This window comes from Carcharhinus amblyrhynchos, unplaced genomic scaffold (genome assembly GCF_965287045.1).
Source record: "Carcharhinus amblyrhynchos unplaced genomic scaffold, sCarAmb.v2.hapA chromosome_215, whole genome shotgun sequence".
Classification (NCBI taxonomy): Eukaryota; Metazoa; Chordata; class Chondrichthyes; order Carcharhiniformes; family Carcharhinidae; genus Carcharhinus; species Carcharhinus amblyrhynchos.
Genome location: NW_027649955.1, coordinates 255,441 through 280,000, shown reverse-complemented (window position 1 = coordinate 280,000; position 24,560 = coordinate 255,441). Strand labels below are relative to the sequence as shown.

At 42.4% G+C, this 24,560-nt stretch overlaps 1 protein-coding gene across 1 annotated transcript in view; it reads left to right on the top strand.

Moving 5' to 3' along the window:
- LOC145338881 (inositol 1,4,5-trisphosphate-gated calcium channel ITPR1-like) overlaps positions 1-24,560 on the top strand; it is a 154,851-nt gene that overhangs the window by 2,171 nt on the left and 128,120 nt on the right. Inside the window, exons 3-5 of the mRNA XM_080183284.1 lie at positions 1-103; positions 4,315-4,507; positions 24,062-24,184. The exon at positions 1-103 is cut by the window's left edge and continues 5 nt beyond it. Of these exons, the coding sequence (XP_080039410.1) occupies positions 1-103; positions 4,315-4,507; positions 24,062-24,184 (419 nt within the window). The remainder of the gene's footprint in view (positions 104-4,314; positions 4,508-24,061; positions 24,185-24,560) is intronic.

Below are 24,560 nucleotides of genomic sequence, written 5' to 3'. Positions count from 1 at the left end.
ACGCCATAACAAAGAACTGCAACAAATGCTGAAACCTGGCAGTCAGATGGGTGAAGGAGACGAAGCCTTGGAGTATTATGCTAAACACACGGCTCAGATTGAGGTCAGTAAAAATGAGACATTAAAAGCAAATGGATACCAGAATCTTGGAAAGCCCTTATTTACAACCTTGATGGATGCAGAGGAATGTACTGACGTATGAGATTAATTAGAAAATATGCCAACAGAAGGTTTGAAGAAGGTCTGGGAAGCAAAACAAAGAACTAATCAGACAAGCTTTCCTATTTGGCACAGAATTCCAGAGAAACAGGGCTTGTTATCTTGGGAAATCGACCAAAATGACACAAAGTGTCTCAAGTCTTGTGGTAATTTTTAGTTTCGACTTGTGCTGTTTCCAAAAGCATGCAGTGGAAATAGTTGATTAAATTGGCAAATACATGCCAAATGAGAGGCCAAGGATGATTTAAGTGGCACAGCACAAATATAGAGGAACCTTCTTTGTTTTATAAACCTGATGAATACCATGTTCACATTGCATGAGGTGATTGGTTCAATAACTGGTCCAAATTAATGAAACTCGTAGTGTTAATATTTTTTCAATAGAAAATGTCAATGCACCAAAATGGTCATTGTTCATGTTCAAACTGGTCTTGATCAGAGAGGCAACATGAGGTTCCTTCAGGCCTGTTTTAACTCTAAGAAGAAAAGGCAGGAAGGATGCTGTTCTGTGACTGGAAGTTTGGAAAGGACGCATGGCACGGACATCATTTCAACTACTCACCTTTTGAAGTGGAAAATTGCAGCTGGCTAATAGACGAGCAATAGCTAATGGTGTTCCTCCGTTAACACTGACAGTTTTGGTGGGGTAACTGAAATGTTAGTATTTGGATTTCCAGGCCTGACTTCCCACGTGGTTCATTATAAATGGAATCTATTCAGATTTCTTGCATTTCAGTTTCTTTCAGTCCAAAGTAGGCTGAACAAATTCTGCTTCAATGTACCTTTCAACTTCATGCAATTGCTCTGGGATCTGTATAAAATATAACAGTACTGCCGAAACTTCTCCGTAAATGTGATCCTCCAGTTTTGGAAGAAGTTTTGTGTTGTCAAAAATTTGTCCATGTTAATAATGTAAGCCACTGATGGGTGAACTTGTTAATTTCAGCAAGTTGCTATGGTTGATACCAATCCATACAAAAGCTACAAGAGGATTGTCACTGTCATCTGATCATTTATTGGAAATTACTCTCCAGGTTAGGATGCACAAGAAGGGACTTGTGCTTCCACTTGTGACAAATTCAAATGCGTGCACAGTACTAATTAAAATATTTAGTGGTTGAATAAATCCTTGTTCTTTGGGTGGCCACCTGATTACGTAAGCTCCATCAGAAGTGATTTCCCACCCCCCACCCCCCTTGAAGGTGGCACATCTGATGCTTCCACTTTGAAAAGATATCTTGCGGGATTTTTTTTTGTAATGGTGCAATTCCATTTGCATCCTGGCCAAAACCTACCCAGGCTTGAGACTGAAACCCAATTGAATTGCTTGACAGCACATGAAAGACTGGATGAATATCAGGAGGCTAATCCCAAGCAAACACACCCCCTGACAAAAGATGACAATAGACATGTACAACTTACTTTGTCCAGCTGATTTTAGTGAGAGGGTGGACATAGATCAGCAGGAGAATCTGAGTGCTGAAGCATCAGTCCTTCACACTGCCAGGTGGACATCCGATGTGCTGGAACAGCTTTAGAACATAGAACACTACAGCACAAACAGGCCCTTCGGCCCACAAGTTGCACCGATCATATCCATACCTAACAGGCCATAGAACTATCTGTAACTTCCAATGCCATTAGATCCCATATACTCATCCAGAAGTCTTTTAAAACACCCCAGTGAGTTCGCCTCTACCACCACCGACGGCAGCCGATTCCACTCACTCACTCACCACCCTCTGAGTGAAAAACTTTCCCCTATCATCTCCTCTGTACTTGCTTCCCAGCACCTTTAACCCTGTGTCCTCTCATAGTGACCATTTCAGCCCTGGGAAATAGCCTCCGAGAATCCACCCTATCTATTCCTGTCAACATTTTATAAACCTCTATCAGGTCGCATCTCAACCTTCGTCTCTCCAGGGAGAAGTGCCCTAGGTCCCTCAACCTATCTTCACAAGGTATGCCTCCCAATCCAGGCAACATCCTTGTAAATCTCCTCTGCACCCTCTCAGTAGCTTCCACATCCTGTAGAGCTTTGTGCACTGCATACAGCTCTTCCATTCCACAGTTGGGGCAGTTAAGCTGTGCTGTGTCCATATAATTTTGCTTTGCTACTTGGAGTGAGTCAAATTGTCTGAAGATTGACATCTCTGATGCTAAGGCTTTAGGAGGAATCTTTGAAGAATTATCCATTCAGGACTTCTAGCTGGCAGCAAACACTTGACTCTTCTATTCATGTACTGGACTCCATTGCCATTAAGGATGGGGATGTTCAAGGAGCTACCTCTTAATCCCATTACTTGCACTGGCATTTATAATTGAATGTGTTAGAACTGTGGTGCACTGACTTGATCTGGTGCTTTTGCTTAGCGCTGTCTATAGCATGTCGTTTCTCACACATTTGGTCTTGAGTTGTAGCTTCACCAGCTTGACATCTCATTTTTGGATATGCCTGATGTTGCTTATGGCATGCCCACTTACACTCCTTATTAAGCCAGGTTAGTACCCTGGCTTGGTATAATGAGGGATTTGCTGGGAATTGAGGTTACAGAGTGTAATGGAATACAGTTCTGCTTTTACTCATAGCAGTACCTCATGGGTGCCCACTTAAGAGTCTTTAGATCTGTTCTTGATGTATCCCATTTAGTACAGTGCTAGTATCCCACAACGGTGCAGGATGACCTCAGTGTAAAGATGGGGCTTGGTCTCCACAAGGACTATGCGGCTGACATGCCTACCAAATTTTAATGGATGGATACATCATGACAGGTAATCAGTGAGGATGAGTTCAGGAGGTTTTCCCCAGTCTTCATTCTCACCACCTAATGCAAATCCAATCTAGTAGATATGACCTCAGCCATTAGCCAGGCCAGTAGTGGTAGAATTGTGCTAATCTTGGTGATGAACATTGAAGCTCCTCCACCAAGAGTATATTTGGTGCCTTTGCCACTTCTCAAAAAGCAATTGTTAACAAAGAAACTACCATCATGTTTGTTTCACATCACAGGTTTAGGAACAGGAGTCGGCCACATGGCCCCTCGAAATGGGAGTTACAAAGACTCATCTCTCTTGAGAGAAAAACAAGTTCTCCTCATCTCTGTCTTAAATGAGCAATCCCTTACTTTTAAACAGTGATTCCCTAGTTCTAGATATTCATCCTCTCTCTTCATGAATCCCATCAAGACTCCTTATGATTCTAAAGGTTTCAATCAAGTCGCCACTTGTTCTTCTAAACTGCAGTGAGCACAAGCCTAACCTGTCCATCCTTTCCTCATAAGACAACCTGTCCATCCCTGAGGTGCACTCTTCTGCCTTACAAATCCTATTGATGCACATGCTCAAAAAGCATAGGCTCATTTGAAAGACCTTTCCATCTAGTCCATGTCAGATGTTTTTAAAAATACCAATCATCATAAGGGATTGTGTAAATACATCGTGGGTTCCTTTATTTGGACATGTGAACATATACATGAATAGAAAGCTTGAAGATCATCAACAGCAGAGCTCTGTTTTGCTCACAGGCAAAAGTGAAACTGTGACTAGACTAGATGACCCTTTTTCCGCCAATGATGGCATGCTGCTATCCTTAAAAGATATATTAGATCAATCCGAAGTGAAACCATTCAGATAAAACCACAGCTTTGAAACAGGCTGTCAGGAAAGATCTTAGAAGACTTAAAAGACAATTAATTGGGAAAATATAATGATATTAATGTGCTTTCTTTTAGAAGAATTATTTACAACCTTGCTCAGCAAAAAACTAGTTTCTGCAAAAAGAAATATAAAAGTTTTCGAGAAGTATTTGAGGTGATTTGATTGTGTTCATTAGCAAATCGTGATGGTGAAATGTTACATATTTTCTTTGCCATTGTAAGTGTTTACAAACAATTTTTATGTTGAGTGGAAAAGTGTTACAGGAAGTAACAAGTACAGACAGGAAGGTTCTGTTGCCCAAGGGTCTTTTGTGTTATATAGCCTGTATGAGGTATATGAGTAACCAATGCTGTAAATTTGTCTTGTTAATAGTTGCAAAGGTAAAGTTTTAATTCTGATATTAATATCACATTTGAATTCAATCCTTATTTTCTGCAGATTGTGAGGCAGGACCGCACAATGGAACAGATAGTTTTCCCTGTTCCAAATATCTGCGAGTTCCTCACGAAGGAGTCTAAATTGCGCGTCTACTATACCACTGAGCGGGACGAGCAAGGCAGCAAGATCAATGACTTCTTCCTCAGCTCAGAGGACCTCTTCAATGAAATGAACTGGCAAAAGAAGCTTCGAGGTTGGTTTAATTTCATACTAACTACATTTTGTTCCTGCTTTAGGCTGTAATGCAAGGAAAAGTGTTGAATCCTTTCCTTATCCTGATCTTATTGCCACTTAACTCAAAGAAAATAACCTTGAAGCTGGCGTGCTCTGCGCATGCATTGACTGCTGAAATAGTCCGGATGGGACACTTGTCTGCAAATGCATTTTTCACAACACGGATATTAAAAGTATAATTGAGGCTATAGGTTATCTCTCTACATGTTTTACCATTAATTATATCTGACCTTGGTGTGTGGCATCTAAGCCTGGAAGAAAAATAATCCTTCAGAATGAGAGAATTGTAAGTGTTTGTAAATATTCATAGGCAAAATGAGCATAGCCCAAGGGCAATCGTTGGTAAGAGAGGTTTTGGATCTCCACTTTACGAATTGATTCTCATGCTCAATGAAATGGTTTCCAATAAAATCATTGGATGACATTCATGGCTGATGCTGTTCACTCTGTTAATGTGTTCTGTTCAATTTTTTAAAAATCATTTATGGGATATGGGAAAGTTATTGTCCATCCCCACATTCTTAAGTAAGTAATGGTGAGCTACTTCCTTGAAGTGCTGCGAGATGGCCGTGGTGGTTGGAGGTTCAATCATATTATCTCCAGGGCATCACTGCAGGGGTTTGTCAGGGGAGTATCAGAGGCCCAACCACCTTTAGTTGCTTCAAAAATGGCCTTCCTTCCACATAAGGTCAGAAGTGGAGATGAATTTGCAGATGACTGCACAATGTTCAGCGCTATTCATGACTCCTCAGAAATTCAAGCAGTCCAAGTTCAAATGCAGCAAGACCTGGACAATATCCAGGCATGGGCTGACAAGTGACAAGTAACATTCGTGCTGCACAAGTGCCAGGCAATGACTATTTCCAACAAGGGAGGATCTAACCATTGTCCCTTGACAGTCAGTGTCATTACCGTCATTGAATATCCCACTATCTAAGTCCTGGGGGTTGCCATTGACCAGAAACTGAACTGGACAAGCCATACAAATACTGTGGCTACCAGAGCAAGTAAGAGGGTAGGAATCACCTTCTGATTCCCAGAAAGCCTGTAACCTTCTACAAAGCACGAATCAGGAGTGAAATGGAACACTCTCCACTTGCCTGGATGAATGCTGCTCCAACAATACTGAATAAGCTTGACATTATCCAGGGCAAAGCAATCCCCTTGATTGTTACCCTTTCCACAAGCATTCAATTCCTCCACCACCAGCGAACAGTGGCAGCCGTGTTTACCACCTACAAGATGCATTGTAGGAACTTCCAAATCCACAACCGTGACCATCTAGAAGGACAAGAGCAGTGGATACATGGGAATACCACTACCTGGAGGTTCTCCTCCAAGTCACTCACCACCTGACTTGGAAATAAGTTGCTATTCTTTCAGTGTAACTGGGTTGAAATCCTGGCATTCCCCCTCACACAGGACTCTTAGTCTACCTAACCTGGACTGCAGTTCAAGAAGTCAGCTCACCACCACCTTGTCAAGGACAACTAAGAATGGGAAATAAACGCTGGCTGGCCTAGCTAGCAATGCCTGCATCTCATAAATGAATTTTTTAAAATGTCCCTGAGGTATAGGTACACTAACAGTGCTGTTAGGGAGGGATTTCTAGGAGTTGAGCCAGCAGCAGTGAAGGAAAGGTGTCCTTCCAAATGGTAGCGGTCGTGGGTTTGGACGATGCTGCCTGTGGAACCTTGGTGAGTTGCTGCAATGTATTTTGTAGATGGTCTTGCAAGGCCTGAGATTTCCTGGGGCCCTACCCCAAAGACTTTGGAACATAGTCCATGGCTGATACTTCAGTGCTGTTTTGCTGAAAGTGCATCATTCCGATGAGATTTTAAATGGAAGCCCCATTTTACGCACTTAGATTGTACGGTCTTTATTAGATTGCTTTTTTGAAGAACTTTGCTGTACGCAAATTGGTTATTTTGTTTTGTACACTGCGTGAATACATTAAAGCACTTCATTGGCTGTAAAATGCATTGAAATGTCCTGAAGTTGTGGAAAGTGCAAAATGAATGGGAGTACGACCTTTCTTTCTTTTATCGTCATTTGTGCCCAAGCAAATCTGTAATCGCACACAATCAGTTTTGGGTGTTGTAAGTTGCATTTCTCTGTCAAATCTGAATCGTTGCTTACAAGCCATGCTTTGAGACTCAAATCCAAGCACCCTCCAATTGCTATTGTGGAGCCCAGTGTGTCTCGACATTGTGACCAGATATTCAGACCAGATTTTAGCAAGAAATGGTCATTTTTACTGGTGTTCGAACACTGTTTAAGTGTTTTTAAAACCTTTTATCCTCGGAGAGACCAGCTCTATGTTCTTAGCTCATCTGAGGGCAGTTTCATTGTGTGCATAAGTCGCATTAAAAATTGAAGACCTCCTCCAAATGCAGATTCTTAAACAATGAACTGAAAGTGTAATTTTAAGTGTCAGAAAAATGTTGCTGTGGGCTTGATGTTTCCTTGTGCCTCAACTAATGTTGCTGATATATGTCCAATTTAAGTTTATGGGCATTGTCTGATGAGATTGGAGGATAATTGAGTGCAAGTTGACACCAGCAAAACGGGCACAGCTTCAGGCAAGATTGCACTGGAGGAGGAAACTGTTGGCTCTTTACATTCCAAGAAGCCCATCATCCATATTTTCCCTTCAGTGATCAGTACCGGATATTACAGCAAAACACACTTAATGTAATATTTCAAAAGTAGAACAGAACGATTTGCAAACCTGAGCGTACAACAATTCACAGTTTGAGAGAGATCTTTAAGTTAGAACCTTAACACTAAATGGTCAAGTCATGCAACTTCAGTGGAAGATCTTTTATAGAGAAGTGACTCATTTGAAGAACTATTGGAAAAGCTGAAGTTAAAATGGAAATTAAAGCAATTCAGGGCAAAGAAACAGGATTATGAAATAGTTACATCACTTCATCTTTACTAAGAAAGAGAAAGACAAGTTAAACAAGTCAGACATCTGATTTCCAGGAATAGCAAAAGAGGAACTAAACAGTATGCAAATAATAACTGACCTAAGCATGAATAAAATACTCTTACTACAGGCTGAGGACAATGTGCAATCATTCATCTTAAAGCAGTCCACAGTAGTAAACAGAGAACTTTAACTGGCACATTGTGTGAATTCTTTGCTGTTGCCAAGAATTGATGATCAGCATTATAATGCAAGGGATGCCATACTTAAGACAGCAGGTTTATCAATTCTATTAAACCTGCTAGGGCACATTTTCAGAGATATCACTGGTAAATATCTAGAATACCTGTTGGCCTGCATGAATTGAGGAAGGAGAGAGTGTTATTCTGTGCATGAGAAATTCAATATTTATACATTTGATGACGGTTGAACAGCAAGCTCACAGCTGTAACAAAGGATCATCCAGACTCCAAATGTTGGCTCTATTCGCTCTCCACAGATGCTGAGACTTGCTGAGCTTTTCCAGCATTTTCTGTTTTCATTTCAGATTCCAGCATCTGCAATATTTTGCTTCCCCTCAGCCCCCCCCACCCCCAAAAGCACATAAGGGAAAAGTCCCAGGCTCCAAGCAAGGTGATGGTGTACTGGCCTCTCTCACATCAGTTCCTGACTGCCCATCATTTCTGTCCTCACTGATCTACATTGGCTCCCCCCACCACCCCACTCTGCTGTCCTACAATCCATCCCTTTCCCCTTCTAATGCTGGTTGTGCCTTCAATCTGTTAGGCCCATGCTCTTTAATTACCTGTTAAATGTCCCCTGCCCCACCAGTGTTAATCTGTATGGTCGTGTCCATACTTTGAATAGCCTCTCCCACAATAAGAACCTTGAGATATTTTTCTACGTTTGAAATCTTGTCTTGTTGCAAGTTATTTTTCAATAGATTGAGACACGTGAAATACTGGGGCAGCACAGCTGAGGTGTGCTGGATATATCTGTTCAGACACCACTGGGTGATAGATAAACCAGATTCAGTGTTGTCAAGCATATTAATGAACTCAACAGATTTACATTTCCCCAGAGAACAGTAGTTACTAATGGAACAGTCCCCTCAAGCTTGGGAAGTTTGAATAATGCAGTTTAATTGCAAACCACAGGAACTGATACCTGTTCTCAACAAAAAATTGTCACTGACGAAACAATAATAGTAATCGTGATTCGGGAACAAACACAGAGGTACGTGATTCACATCTACCAGTCCCTGATGAGATTTTTAACAATCTGATTTGAATATTTGCATTTGATGGATTTCCCCTTCCTGCACTACCCAAACCATGATCTTCCTCCTCGTGTCCACATTTTGAGGAATGTAGGCAGTTACTTGAAAGCTCAGGGGACAGTTGTAAGCCTAGGCAGTGTTACATCCACAGTTCTTTCTGCTACAAAGTGTGCCTGTAATTTCCTTCTCAAGTATCAGTCGCATGTGCAATGCAGTGACAATGCCTTGAGGGAACTCTTAACTCCAGTGGGGAGATGGTTAAGAGGAACCAATTACAATTTAACACATCCTCCATTTTAACAAACCCTCCAGGACATCAAGCTCCACTAAGAAATAAGCCACAAGTAATATGAGCTTATCTAGGGCACAACTGACAAACCCTAGTGTAAATATTTCCATTACTGTTCCAGCAACTTTTCATTTTTTTTGTTTTGCATTTCCTTGTTTTCTTAATTTGTGCAATTAACTTTACTGAACTGTTTGAGCGTTGCCAATGAACTAACGTAGAAGAGCAGCTTGACTCAGTTCCATTCCCATCACAACATCGTGACCACGCTGTACAACCTAGAATCTCTCAATTCCAAATCATTACTATATTACAAAGACAGAAGTAATGCTATTATCAACCCCTTTATGATACCACTATGCTGTACCCTCTGATCTTAAAAAAAAAATAGCCATTTACCTGTTTTCTGTCACTTAAGCCAATTTTATAAGCCACTGTCACTTTAGGTCTATCATTGTGCATGTGGATTTTCAATCCACTAAGTCAAATGCATGACCTTCATCCATTTTCTCCATTAGGCCTACATTTTGGTTCCTAATTGGCCAGCTCTTCCTTGGACTACCACTGACTTCAATTGCATCCTTTCTCTCCTTTGTTCTACATCATTTAAAATAATATTCCTGTTAATTTTTCCTGTGCTTGCCACAATCTTAGCTTTATCATGTCAACCCCCTTCCCAGACTTTCTTACCAAATTAAGAAGCTCATTACTGAACACTTGCTGTCTTGCCCGCCATGAGAATCATAGTGGGCAAAGTAGAAAATTCGGTGGACCATGTAAAGGTCCTTTGAGCTCGGTGGGAATTTCCGGTCTTGGGGCTCAGGCAACTAGAAAATCTCACCCCATGTCTCTCCAGCTGATGCTCACTCTCGTGCCCCTTCCCTGCATTGCCTCCAGCTCTTCGGTGTCTCTATCTCTCTCTCTCTCCCCCATTTAATTGGGGCTGGACTTTATGGTGCAGTACATTCTGTCCAACTCCTCCCCACCCTCCCGCCCCCCGCCTTCCCAATTCAACTAAAACATTAGGTGTCAGCCTGCACACCTAAAACCCGGCTACTCCCCCGGGGATATCATCTAAGGATTAATTGTCTCCAATGGGAGCTGTCAGTCCCATTTGGGAGGAAGTCCAATTTGATTAGCTGGAGGTTCTATAGTCCCTGCAGTGCCAGGATCATGCTGGACTAGAGGCAGTTCCTGAGCAACATGAAGATATGAATCAGCAGCAGGAGCAGTATGGGTGGCACAACGGTTAGCACTGTTGCCTCTCAGTCCCAGGGACCTGGGTTCAATTCTGGCCTTGTCACTGTCTGTGTGGAGTTTGCACGTTCTCCCCGTGTCTGCATGGGTTTCCTCCAGGTGCTCCAATTTCCTCCCATAGTCCAAAGATGTGTGGATTAGGTTGATTGGCCATGCTAAATTGACCATAGTGTCAGAGAAGTTTACAGGGTTTATATGTGTTATGTGAATAGGGCCGGGGTGGGATTGTGGTGGCTGCAGACTTGGGCCGATTGGCTTCCTATACTGCAAAGATTCTGGGAGGAAATCATTTGGCCCCTTAAACGTTCTCCCCCCGTATGGTCGTGGCTGATCTGATTGTGGCCTCAACCCCATATTCCTACCTACCCCCAATAGCCTTTGACGCCCTTGTTAGTCAAGGATCTATCTACCTCTGCCGTAAAGATATTCAGTGATTCGACCTCCACCACTCTCTGGGGCAGAGTTCCAAATAATAATGGCTCCTTGAGAGAAATTCTCCTTCTCTCAAGAGTTGGTGCAGAGTCAATGGGCCAGATGGCCTCCTTATGCATTGTCAGGATTTGATGATTCTGGGATTACATTCGTCAGGACCTGGAGATTTAGCAGCTTTTAATTCTAATAACTTCTTTCAGTACCATTTCCCTGGAAATTGTAATTGTTTTATGTTTCTCCCTCCCTTTCATTTTGTGACTATTGCTTATTTCTGAACGTTATTTGTATCCTCGACAGTGAAGACAAATGCAACATATCTGTTCTGGTTGTCCACCATTTCCTATTATTAATAACTCACTCTCAAGAGGACCAACGCTCACATTATTTTAATCCTTTTAAATACCTGTAGAAGCTCCTTTTCTATTTCTAGCCAACTTTCTCTCAGCCTCTAATTTCTATCCCCTTATCAACATTTTAGTCATTCTTTGCTGTTCTTTATATTCCGTCCAATCTTTTGACCTTCACTCATCTTTGGGGAATATATGTCTTTTTCAATTTAATAGTAGCTTTAATTTTAATTCGCCATGAATGTTGTCCTTCCCTTAGAATCTTTTTCATTGGAATACATCTTTTCTGAGCATTCTGAAATATTGCCTGAAATGTCTGCAATGGTTTCTCTATTGACCTATTCCTTAACCAAATTTCCCAGTTCACTTCAGTCAGCTTTGTCTTCATGCCCTCATAATTACCCTAATTTAAGTTTAAAACACTAAGTCTTAGATCCACTCTTCTCTTCCTCAAACTAAATGTGAAATTCAAAGATATTATGATTACTGTTACCACTTGAACACCTTTATTGTGATGTCACTGATTAATCCCCTCTCATTGCACATTACCAGATCCAGTAAAGCCTGCTCACTGATTGGCAGTAGAACATGTTGCTCTAAGAAACTGTCCCAACAACACTCTACTATCTCATCCTCCAGGCTACCTTTGCCAGTCTGGTTTATCAAAACTACCTACATATTGAAATCAACATGATTATATGGGTGATCTTAAGACCATAAAGCATAGGAGCAGGATTAGGCCATTCAGCCCATCAAATCTGCTCAACCATTTAATCATGGCTGATATTCTCATCCCTAATTTCCAGATCTTCACCCTGTAACCCTTGATTCTCCTTATTGATCAAGAACCTATCTATCTCTGTCTTAAAGAAACTCTATGACCTGGCCTCCACAGCCCTCTGGCAATGAATTCAACAGATTCACCACCGTCTGACTGAAGAAAGTTGTCCTCATCTCTGGTTTAAAGGGGTGTCCCTTGAGTTCTAGTCTTTCCTGCTGATGGGAACATCCTCTCCACTTCGGTCCATCTAGGTCTCTCAGTAATCTGTAAGTTTCAATTAGATCCCCTTTCATCCTTCTAAATTCCATCGTGTATAGGCCCAGATTCCTCAACCATTCCTTTTATGATAAGCTCTTCATTCCAGGGATCATTCTTGTGAACTTCCTCTGGACCCTTTCCGAGGCCATCACATCCTTCCTTAGATATGAGGCCCAAAACTGCACACAATACTCCAAATGGGGTCTGACCAAAGTCTTATACAGCTTCAGAAGTACATTCCTGCTGTTATATTCCAGCCTCTAGAAATGAATGCTAACATTGAATTTGTCTTCCTAACTGCCAGCTGAATCTATGTTAACCTTAAGAGTCCTGAACCAGGACTCCCAATTCCCTTTTGCGCTTCAGATTTCCAAAGCCTTTCCCCATTTAGAAAATAGTCTATGCCTCCATTCTTCCTATCAGAGGGCATAACATCACACTTTCTCGCATTGTATTCCATCTGCCATTTCTTTGTCACTTGCCTAGCCTGTCCAAGTCATTCTGCAGCCTCCCCACTTCCTCAACATTACCTGTCCCTTGGCATATCTTTGTATCATCCACAAATGGCTGTATGTTTCTCACAAGCTCCCATTATTTCTTCATGCTACCCTGTCCTACAATGTGGTTACAATTAGGAGCTAATGAATCACTTCCACAAATGGTGACTATTATTTCTGGTCTGTGTCCAAACTGATTCTGCAGCATGATCTCTAGAACCAAAATCATCCCCTCTGTTTTTCAATGTCATTCTCAGTTAATAGAGCTGCTACTCCACCTTTTCCTTGCTCCCTTTCCTCAAATGTTATGAACCCTTGAATATCCAGATTCCAGTCTTTGTCATTTTGCAGTTGCACCTCAGCAATGCCTATCAGGTCAGACAGATTTATTTGGATTAGCACTATCAATTCATATGAATGCTGTGTGCATTTAAATGCCGAGCTTATAGTTATGTCCTTTTATAACTTGTATAACCATTAGCTTTATCTGCTCTTAGGCTTGTACATTCTGTCCTTTTGTCATGCTTTGATGATCATTTTTCATATCACTACCTTGCCTTCTTGCTCAATCTTCTCTCCTTAATACATCACCTTTTTCACAAACCTGATCCCTCGGCCTCACTATTTGGTTCAAAGCTCGCTCTCTACCGCCCTAGTTATATGCCTCATGAGAACACTTGGCCCCAGGATTATTCTGGTGAACAGGAAATGAGTGTTACCGGCTTACCCACCTTGCCTAAGCCTTCCCTTACCTCAAGTAAAGTGGCAACAAAGTAAGCCCGTGAATGGGTTTATCCCCCCCACCCCTCAGCCCTCATCCACCCATATGTGATATGGGAGACAGACTTGAGGTGGGCTGGAAGACTACTCACTTTGTTTTCTGAGTTTCCTGCTCTTGGAGACACCAGTGGGGGAGGGGAGGTTAAAATCTAGCTCTTACTGACTGAAACTGGAAGCAGTATTCAAGTTGCAGTTTGACCAGAGTCCTATATACAGCAATCGTTACCTCCTTTGACCTGTGTTTTATTGTGTTAACCATATCATTCAACATGTTATTGACTTTGTTGATCACTGTTCTGCATTGGGCAGACAGGTTTAGCAGCAGTTTACTAAGGTTCCTATGTCTCTTTCAGCATCAGTAATTAGATATTTGGACTCGTCAGAGTACTCAGTCTCTGCACTGCTCCAGTAGCCATGTCATTAAAGTGTCTGTTTTCTTAAATGTTTCTCAACGAAGTTTGTAGTTGGGTTGGTAGATTTACATGTTTCTTGTATCTGGCACCTAGGGTGACTGATGGGAAGTCTTCCTGTATCAAAGAAAATGTAACCACAAGACCATAGGCAAGGGGCCAAGAGTAGCAAGTACGGGTGCAGCTCACGATGAAGGAACTCATTTCAGATGACAGGTGGATCATAATCCAGTACTAACTCTGCAGCAGAAGTTCAGCCCCCAGCTGTGCCTGATTCCGTGCCTGCCTTGGGAGAATTTAATTTACAGAATCAAATCAAACCTGGATTCGATCAGACAAGTGTGACTGGTTTTCAAACCTGACTGTCAGTGGATTGAACCAGTAAACAGTTTGCTATAAAATAAAAGTCGCCAACTCAAGTTGGTCATATTCCTGAAAGTGTCATCACATAACCTCCATCTCCAACTGCACTGGCCCCACACCCCAGCATTGGCCACACATGTCCATAGTCATCTTCCCACAGCCAATCAGATGGAAAGGAAATAGATGTTTCATCACCCTATTGGCTAGGTTACATAATCTTTTTCCTATCTCAGATATTCTGCCAACTGAGCATTTTCTGCTTACTGAAGATCTTTTTAGATCTTTTCTTATGCGTTTTTTGCTCACAGCAGTGTCCTGGAGGTGAGTTTTTTTTAAATCCTAGACACTTCATGGGAATCCTGGCAGGTTGCAAACCTCATGTATGTCTGCATTATTGACCAGAAACTGATCTGGACCAGCTATATCAAAATTATGGCTACAAGAACAGGTCACAGGCTGAGAATTCTATCTGAATAACTTGCCTCCCGACTCCCAAAGTCTGTCCACCATCTACTAGGCGCAAATCAGGAGTGTGATGGAATGCTGTCCATTTGCTTGGATGAATGCAGCTCCAACACTAAGAAGTTTGACACCATCCAGGATGAATCAGCTTGCTTGGCACCCCATGCACCAACTTAAATATTCACTCTCTCCACACTGATGCACAGTGACAGTAGTGTGCACCAACAAGATAAACTGCAGCAACTCACCAAGGGCCTTTCAACAGCACCTTCCAAACCCACAATCTATTATCTAGTAGGAGAAGCAAGCACATGGAAGCACCAACACTGGGAAGTTCTCCTCCAAGGCTTTATCCTGACTTGGAAATAAGTCTCTATTCCTTCACAATCACTGAGTCAAAATCTTATCGAACAGCACTGTGGGTGTATCTGCTCCATGTGGATTGCAGCGCTTCAAGAAGGCAGGTCACCACCACCTTCTCAAGGGATAGGGAATAAATGTTGATCTAGTCAACAATGCCCTGACCCTGTGAAAGGATTTTAAAAACTGTATATAATATGGATATAAAGCTATTATAGATTTGATCCTCTGTTTGTGGAGGAGTTAAGAAACAAGGAGTCTAGTCTTTGCTGCCACCAACACCCCCATCTCCCAGTTAGGATACCTGTTCCCAGACCTCCCCAGTTGTTACTGAGTCCATCAATGTAAGTGATATGCAGCAACTCCCTGGATAATACTTCTCTCCTTTTCCTTCCCCAGCCCCAAAGTTTGTATCCCCACTGTAAAATGAATAGTCTGAAGGGATTGCACTGTTCCTCCACTTCAGTGGCACCCTCTGCTTCCCTGGTGTTCTGTACTACAGGCCGCCTTCAGGGTAGAATGTTCACTGAAACCTGAGGTACCTTTCAAAACCTGGATTGGTTTCTTCTGGCACTGAAGTGGCAACTTAACCTTCCCTTTCCATACATTCACTGAAATCTATCTGATATATAGGTTTTGTTTTTAAGTCAATCAAATCAAGTCACTTCCAAGATCTAACAGAATAAGTTTAATTTTATTCTATCCTTGCTGAAAAGAATGTTAAGGCCGATATTCACTCTTGGTGGTAGCACTGAGAGACATCTCATTTGAGCACATAATGTGTAAATTACTCTCCTGGTTTGATGAATGTGATCTGAAATGATTTGATTTTATTGTCTGTTGGAACTGAGGCTATAGGGGTGAGAAAAATATTATTTTCCTTTTTGGTATTTTGGTGACCTGGATTGCACTGGCTGAAAGAGTGGCGGAGGAACAAAGAAAATTACAGCATAAGAACAGGCCCTTCGGCCCTCCAAGCCTGCACTGACTATGCTGCCAGACTGAATTAAAACTCGCTACTCTTCCCGGGGACCATATCTTCCATTTCCATCCAAATCATGTATTTGTCAAGATGTCCCTTAGAAGTCTCTATTGTGTCTGCTTCCACTACCTCGCCGGCAGTGATTTCCAGGCACCCACCACCCTGTGGAAAAAAAAACTTGCCTCGTACATCTTTCAATCTTGCTCCTCGCATCTTAAATCTATGCCCCTCGTAATTGACTCTCTCACCCTGGGAAAAAGTTTCTGATTGTTCACTCTGTCCATTGCCACTCATAATCTTATAGACTTGCATCAGGTTGCCCCTCAACCTCCATCGTTCCAGTGAGAACAAACCAAGTTTCTCCAATATCTCCTCATAACTAATGCCCTCCAAACCAGGCAACGTCCTGGTGAATCTTTTCTGTACCCTCTCAAGTCGTCACATCCTTCTGGTAGTAAGCCAACCAGAATTGAACACTATATTTCAAGTGCAGTCTAACTAAGGTTCTGTAAAGCTGCAACATAACTTGTCAGTTTTTAAAATCGATCTTCTGGCTCATGAAGGCAAGCATGCCATATGCTTTCTTGACTATTTTCTCCACCTGCGTTGCCACTTTCAGTGACCTGTGTACTTGTACACCCACATCCCTCTGCCTATTAATAGTCTTAAGGATTCTGCCATTTGCTGTATATTTCCTATCTGTATTAGACCTTCCAAACTGCATTACCTCACATTTGTCCAGATTAAACCTCATCTGCCATCTCTCTGTCCAAGTCTCCAATCTATATCCTGCTGTATCCTATGATGGTCCTCATCGCTATCTACAAATCCACCAACCTTTTGCGTCGTCCACAAACTTACTAATCAACCCAATTACATTTTCCTCCAAATCATTTATAATATATATTTAAATATGTTACAAATAGCAAAGTTCCCAGCACTGATTTCTGATGAACGCCACTTGTCACAGCCCTCCATTCAGAAACGCACCCTTCCGCTGCTACCCTCTGTCTTCTATGACTGAGTCAGTTCTGTATCTATCTTGCCAGCTCACCTCTGGTCCCATGTGACTTCACCTTCTGCACCAGTCTGTCATGTGAGACTCTGTCAAAGGCCTTATTGAAGTCCATGTAGACAACATCCATTGACCTACCCTCACCAATTATATTTATCACTTCCTTGAAAAACTCGATTAATTTAGTGAGACGTGACCTCCCCTTCACAAAACCATGTTGGCTGACACTAATACGTCCACTTACTTACGTCCACTACAGGGAGTAAATCCTGTCTGGAAAAATCCTCTCCAATAATTTCCCTACCAGTGACATAACACTCACCGGCCTGTAATTACCTGGATTATTCTTGCTACCTTTCTTAAACAAGGAACAACATTAGCTATTCTCCAATCCCCTGGGACCTCCCCTGAACAGTAAGTAATGTCTCAACACCAGGTTAAGTCCAACAGGTTTATTTGGTAGCATGAGCTTTTGGAGTTTTCACCTGAAGGAGTGACACTCCGAAAGCTTGTACTACTAAATAAACCTGTTGGACTTTAACCTGGTGTTCTGAGACTACTTACTGTGCTTACCCCAGTCCAACACTGCATCTCCACATCATGGCTACCTCTCCTGTAGCCAGTGAGGATACAAAGATTTCTCTTGAGGTCCCAGCAATTTTTTTCCTTTGCCTTTCAGTATTCTGGGGTATATGCCATCAGGCCTTAGGGACTTATCTACTTTTAATGTTTCTCAAGAACACCAATACCACCTTTTTGATTTCAACATGACTCAAACTATCTACACACCCTTTCCCAGACTCATCATCCACCAAGTCCTTCTCTTTGGTGAATTCTGATGCAAAGTACTCATTTAATACCTCACCCATTTCCTCTGGCTCCATGCATAAATTCCCTCTCCTGTCCTTGAGAGGGCCAACCCCCTCCCTGGCTACCACTTGCTCTTTATATATGTATAAAAAGCCTTGGGATTTTCCTTAATCATGCTGACCAATGATTTTTTGTGACACCTTTTTAGCCTTCCGTATTCCTTGCTCAAGTTTCTTTCTACGTTCCTTGTATTCTAAACTTGCTTCATGTGTTCCCAGCCTCCTAGGCTTGTTAAATACTTCCTTTTTCTAGGCCCAAATATCTCTTGTTATCTAAGGTTCCCAAAACTTGCCATACTTATCCTTCATCCTTACAGAAATGTACCTGTCCTGAATCTCTATCAACTTGCACTTGAAAGCCTCCCACAAGCCAGATATGGATTTGCCTTGAAATCTGCCCCCAATCTTCATTCTTCAGTTCCTGCCTAATGTTGTTGTAATTAGCTTTCCCCCAGTTTAGCATCTTAACTTGAGGACTACACTTATCTTTATCCATCAGTACCTTAAAGCTTAGAGAATTGTGGTCACTGTTCCCGAACTGCTCCCCTACCGAAATGTCAACCACCTGACCGGGTTCATTCCCCCATAACCAAGTCCAATACAGCCCCTTCCCTAGTTGGACTACCTACATAATGTTTCAAGAAGCCCTCCTGGATGCTCCTTACAAACTCTGCCTCACCCATGCTCCTAGCAGTAAGTGAGTCCCTGTCAATATAGGGGAAGTTAAAATCTCCCACCACAACAATGCTGTTACACCTTGCCAAAATCTGCCTGCGTATTCCCCATCTCCCACTGGCAGTTGGGCAGCCTATAGTAAACCCTCATCATTGTGACTACACCCTTCCTATTCCTGAACTCTGCCCATATTGCCTTGCTTTATGAGCCCTCCAAGGTGTCCTCCCACAATACAGCTGTGATATTCTTCTTGATCAATATTGCAACTCCCCCACTCCTTTTATAACCCTCTACCCTGCTTGAAACATCCGTATTCTGGGACATTAAGCAGCCAGTCCTGTCCTTCCCTTAACCAAGTCTCTGTAATAGCGACAACATCATAGTTCCAAATATTAATCCAAGCTCTAAGTTCATCTGCCTTACCTGTTTCACTTCTCGCATTGAAACAAATGCACTTCAGTCCACCAAGCCCTCTTTGATCAGCAACAACACCCTGTCTGCTCTTCTTCTGAGTCTTACTGGCCCTACTGTCTGGTTCCCCTTCAGTTAATTCATGTTTGCTTTGGTTTCCACCCCCCTGCCAAACTAGTTTAAATCCTCCCGGCCAGAATATTCTAATTTAGATGCAACCTGTTCTCTTGTACATGTCCCACCTGCCTCAGAAGAGATCCCAATGGTCCAGATATCTGAAACCCTCCCTCCTACACCAGCTGTTCAGTCACATGTTGAGTTGTACCACCTTCCTATTTCTAGCCTCACTGGCAGGTGGCACAGGGAGTAATCCTGAGATTACAACCCTAGAGGTCATGCTTTTTAACTTTCTTCTTAACTCTCTCATCACTCTTCCTACCTATACTGTTAGTATCAATGTGTACCTTGACCTCTGGCTATTCACTCCCTCCCTTCAGAATGCTTTCTGCCCATTCAGAGATGCCCTGGACCCTGGCACCAGAGAGGCAATATACCACCCTGGAGTCTCTTTCACGTCCACAGAAGCACCTATCTGCACCTCTAACAATAGGGTCCCCTATAACTATTGTCCGAGTGCTCTTTTGTCCCTTCCTGCTTAACAACAGAGCCAGTCGTGGGGCCACTGCTCTGGCTGCTGGTGCTGTTATCCCTGATAGGCTACCCTCCCTCCAGCTGTATTCAAAATGGTATACTTGTTAGGAAGATGCAATAGTAACTTGCAAAAGGGAACTGGATAAATATTTGAGATGGGAAAAGTTTGCAGAGCTTTGGAGCAAGAGCAGCAAATGCACCTTTCAAAGAACCAACACAGACAGCACGGGCTGCCTGGCCTCTGCCCATGTTATAAGACTTTGCCATTCATTCCAATTGTGGGGAAAATTCTCAGCTGTTGCCCCTTAATGCTTTTATTTTATTTTAAAATACAAATCAAGCTTTCAATGCTAAATAATTTTTAAATTCACTGAATATGCTGCATTCTCCCAGGAAAACCAGTAAACCTAATCTTGCCAAAACACCGCAGGATAAAATCGTTTGAACTTTCTCAGTTGACTCTTTGGCTACACGAGGATGATTATTGATTAAGTAGAAGTTATTGGACAAGGAAACACTCATGATTTTTTTATGAAGTTCTGCAGTGCAATTAAAAGGCGAGAACATAGTGGCCTTTTTAACTGATATAAATAGCTGTTTTATTTTTCTTTAAAAGTTGCTGGAAGTTGAGTAAAAATGAAGGTGATGCTTTGAACTGCACTTTATTTTTGGATGCCCACAGTGAATTCATATTATAAATAAACTACTTTCCAGCTTGGCTGTTAATTTTTGGACACTGATCAATGGTTTGCAGTCTCAGGACTTGGATGTATAAAAAATGGGCAGCCAAGGTCCTGATGAGACTTGCCAGCTCTCTGTTGCATTGTTAATGTAAGACATGTCATAACATCCAAAGTCTTGGGTTTTCAAAATCAAACCTTTGAGGGAAAACAGCCCAGTATTGGTGCATTTTGTCCTAGGTGGTCCCTGTTTGGGAGCAGCTTTGACAAAGGGCTCTGCAGTTCTGCCGGCTCGGTTTTGCTCGTTGGTTTTCCTGAAATGCAAGGCCATGTACAAAGATCCCAATTGGTCCAATTTAGTCATTTTTGGGATCCAAACAGATTACACACATTTCAGGTTAATGTGTTTGAGGTGAGATTTACTTGGTTAATTGATGATAACAAGACAGTTACAGGTGTAATCCCATCCCAGGTGGAAAAATGGGGCATTGCTTGTTTTTTGTGATTTACCCAGAGTGAACCTGACATCCTGACAAAAATTGTACACTTCAAATCTATGTTCCCACGCAATCATTGCCAAATTGGGGTATTCCTAATATTTGAGTGGGTCTTTGGAGATGAGCATATGATTGCAGCCTTTGGAGCAAATCACAGAGTGACAATTCCAACAGAGTCTTGCTTGCACAATCATTGTTAATTAACTGCAATCATTTCAATGTCAGGCAAAACTGATTAGGTTAGCACTGCTGCCTCACAGCGCCAGGGCAACTGGGTTCCATTCCAGCCGTGGGTGCCTGTTTGTGTGGAGTTTGCACATTCGCACTGTGTCTGTGTGAGTTTCCTCTCCAGTTCCATCCCACACTCCAACGATGTACAGTTAAGGTGGATTGGCCATGCTAAATTGGCCCTTAGTGTCCCAAGATGTGTAGATTAGGGGAATTAGTGTGTTAAATGTATGGGGTAAAGGGAATAGGGTGGGGGCGGTGGGTATTGGGTGTGTCGGAGAGCCGGTGCAGACTCTGAGCCAAAGGGCCTCCTTTTGCACTATCGAGATTTTATGAAAACAGGTGCACGTAATTTCTGCATGCACCAAGATCTTAACTGTTTTGTTCCATTCCATTTTTGTAACCTTGTGACTAGGATGTCCAGTTAGTTAAAAGTCTGAAGGGAACTTTAGCATAGAGCTGCTTTTGATTTTCCTGTCTGGCGTAGTATCCAGAGTGCTCATTGTTTCTTTCTGTGGGTGAAACTATTAAAGACAACACCACAAAATATAGATGTAGCATACACAGGAGTAAGAAAATTAATTATTATTGTCAGTTTAATTTTCCCACACTTTCCATCATGAAAAACCACAGTTGATACAACAGGCCTTGCAGCAAACATGGATGAAATCTGGATTTTTATTAACATGGCTGCTTCTGTCCTGAGGCAGCTGGATCTGTTTCATAGCCCCAGCAGCGCTTCAGTGCCTCATCTAACAAGGCATTCATATTGCATGAACTTTAACAGTGTGGCTGCCTGCAAACTCTGTTATCACAAAGGTCCTTACAGACCATCATTCCAGTCCGTAGGGGCGCACACAAGCAGGCAATGGGCTTATTGGGATACTGATCAGGAGCAAGATACCTTCTAGACAGCAGAGAGTCGTGGAGGCTGTCCAACCTGGCTCTCTGCTGCAGCTACGTTTGCAGCTGAGTGCCTTGGGAGAGGGAGCATGTGGTGTCTCCGCCGGTTTGCTTCAGGCCTTCCAATGACCAGTGGGTGCCATGGGGCTGAAGGGCATTGCAAACTTCAGTAGTAATGTTTTGGTTTAGTTAGATTTCCTTTGCCATTTTGTGCATCACCTATCAGGTGCCATTAGCCCCTGTCATTTCTACTTAATTTGCTGTTTTTTGGTTTGATTTAAAAGAGGATGATGAAAGCTGGCCAGTTTTCCTTGCTGCTCCTGACCCAGAGATGCTGCAGCTGAGTGGAGATATATTCGCACCAATGTAATGAAATATTGAGTCTGGGCTTTCCCTGGAGCATATTATCAATCTTCTATTTCAGCGCTTGTAATGCAATATTGTGAATGGTTCATTCCACGCCCTTTTATAGTGATTAAGGCAACTTTGTACATTCAAGTTTTTTTAAAATGTTAAGAGCTGTTGCATTCAGTAGTGCTCATTGCAAATTTGAGCAGATGTATGTTTGAAGCACTGGTCTGACTTTAACGGGGGCATTTTTTTCTTGAAGGTAGGTAAATGCAAAGTACCTGGACAACCCCACCCCACCCCCCCACTCCCCTAAGGTTGCCCAGGTATACAAAAAGCTACAAATTGGAACCAAAATGCAGCTGGAATGTTGGCCTTCATCTTTGAATACAAAAAGGAGGAAAGTTATGCTTCATTTCTGCAGCGTCCTGCTCAGACCCTGAATTGAAATGCTGCATCATTGGGCACCTTACCTCAGGCAGTACGTTTTCACCTTGGGTAGGGTAAGATGCAGATTCACCAGAATTGCAGCACTAAAAGGTCCCTCATTTAAACACAGGACAGAATCTTCTGTTCTCAGTGGGTGTGTCGGGGGCTGCCTGAAAAAGCAACGATTCACCCATGCTGACTCTGAGGAGGAAGGCCCTGCTGTATCTTCTGCCCCAACAGAGAGTTAAATGAACAGTGGCAGCTCTTCCTCCAGATTGGGGACCCCAGAAGATAACTCCATTAGTCAACAGCTACTGACCAATCAGAAACTTACACTCAGCAGCGCCATGGTGGTGGCTGTGATACTGTTGGAGCAACACCATGCCCCGTGGCCTGAGTCCCACCATGAGTAGGTGCTGTTTAAACGACAAGGAGGCATTCTTGTGAGATGAGGGGTTATGGCGAGGAGGTGGCAGGTGGGTCCTCAGCAAGGGCAGGGTGTTGTCAATGACCAGCTCCTGCCTATGTCCATTTCCTGAATCATGCCCAGATTAATGAAGATCAAGGGACCTTTCCCCTCCCACCCTTAGCTGACATGCGGATTGCACAGTTTTAATAGTCAAGCAGCTCACATGTTGACAAGTTCTCCTGGATTTGAGAAGATTGCAGTAGATGTGGGAAGAGGCCCTTTTTAATTGGCTAAGTAAGGGGCTCGAGTGGAAATGGGGTGAGCAAGTTGCTCATGGACCGTCCCATCCAAAACTTACTTCCAGTGGAGGCAGGTATAGGCTGGACATTAGTGCAGATGCCAACCCACCAAATCTTCAGGCCTACTCACCCCCTTCTTCCTTGCTTCATGCTGCACTGGAGATTCTGGCCACAGCTTCTGTATTTTGCCAGTATATTTCCTTGAGTTGAGAAGATTGAGGGATTATCTAATATGTTGAATGAATTTCATTGTGTTGACCCAGGAATTATTTCCTCTGGTTTGGCTCAGTGTAAGTTTTCAAAGCTGGGATTAATTGATCTAAAAGTATAAAAGTGATTTGGAAACAAAAACAGACAAATGAGTGAGTTATCATTGATGGTAGATGGAGCAAGCTTCAGGGATTGCCTTGGTCTCCTTGTTCCTTTGAGATGTTTCTTGTGTCCAAACTGTGTCCACTGCACCCAAGCAACTCCTTGACATATCATGTCATTTGTAATGCTGTTTGAATTTCAAATCCCTGTTCATCTGGCCCCACATTATCTAGCTCGACTATTTCCACTCACTTTCTCTCTTATGTTTGTAAGAGTAGTCTACAGTCAGATTAATTCATGCATTTAACTCCAGCATTGAATACTGCCATTTACTTTCAGTTTTCTGGGTTTGTTTTAACAGGCCAGCCGGTTTTATACTGGTGCTCACGTAACATGACCTTCTGGAGCAGCATCTCCTTCAATCTGGCCGTCCTCATGAACCTGCTGGTTGCGTTATTCTATCCGTTCGAAGGTGTCCGAGGAGGTAATTGTCACCTTGACTCTTGCATGTGAATTGGATTGCAGTTTGATGCTCCTTTAGCTCAGTAATTGGTGTGGCTTATTGAAATGAAACCTTTGAGCTTGAGTCTGTCCATTTTAGATTTTCTTATTCTCCCAATATATTTTGCTAACAAAAGATTGGATTGAAGGTAGTTTAACTGAAGCATTGGATAATTTTATTCTTGGCCCAGCTTTTCTGTTTTAATCTTCATTCTATCTCAAGCACTTGATTAAAAAGTTTCAGTATAAATTTAAATTCGCATCTCAGTGAGGCTCCATTCAGGGTCTCAATAATTTTGGATATTATTTAATTTTAATTCTATTTAATTAATTATTTAATTCTATTAAAACGATCCACA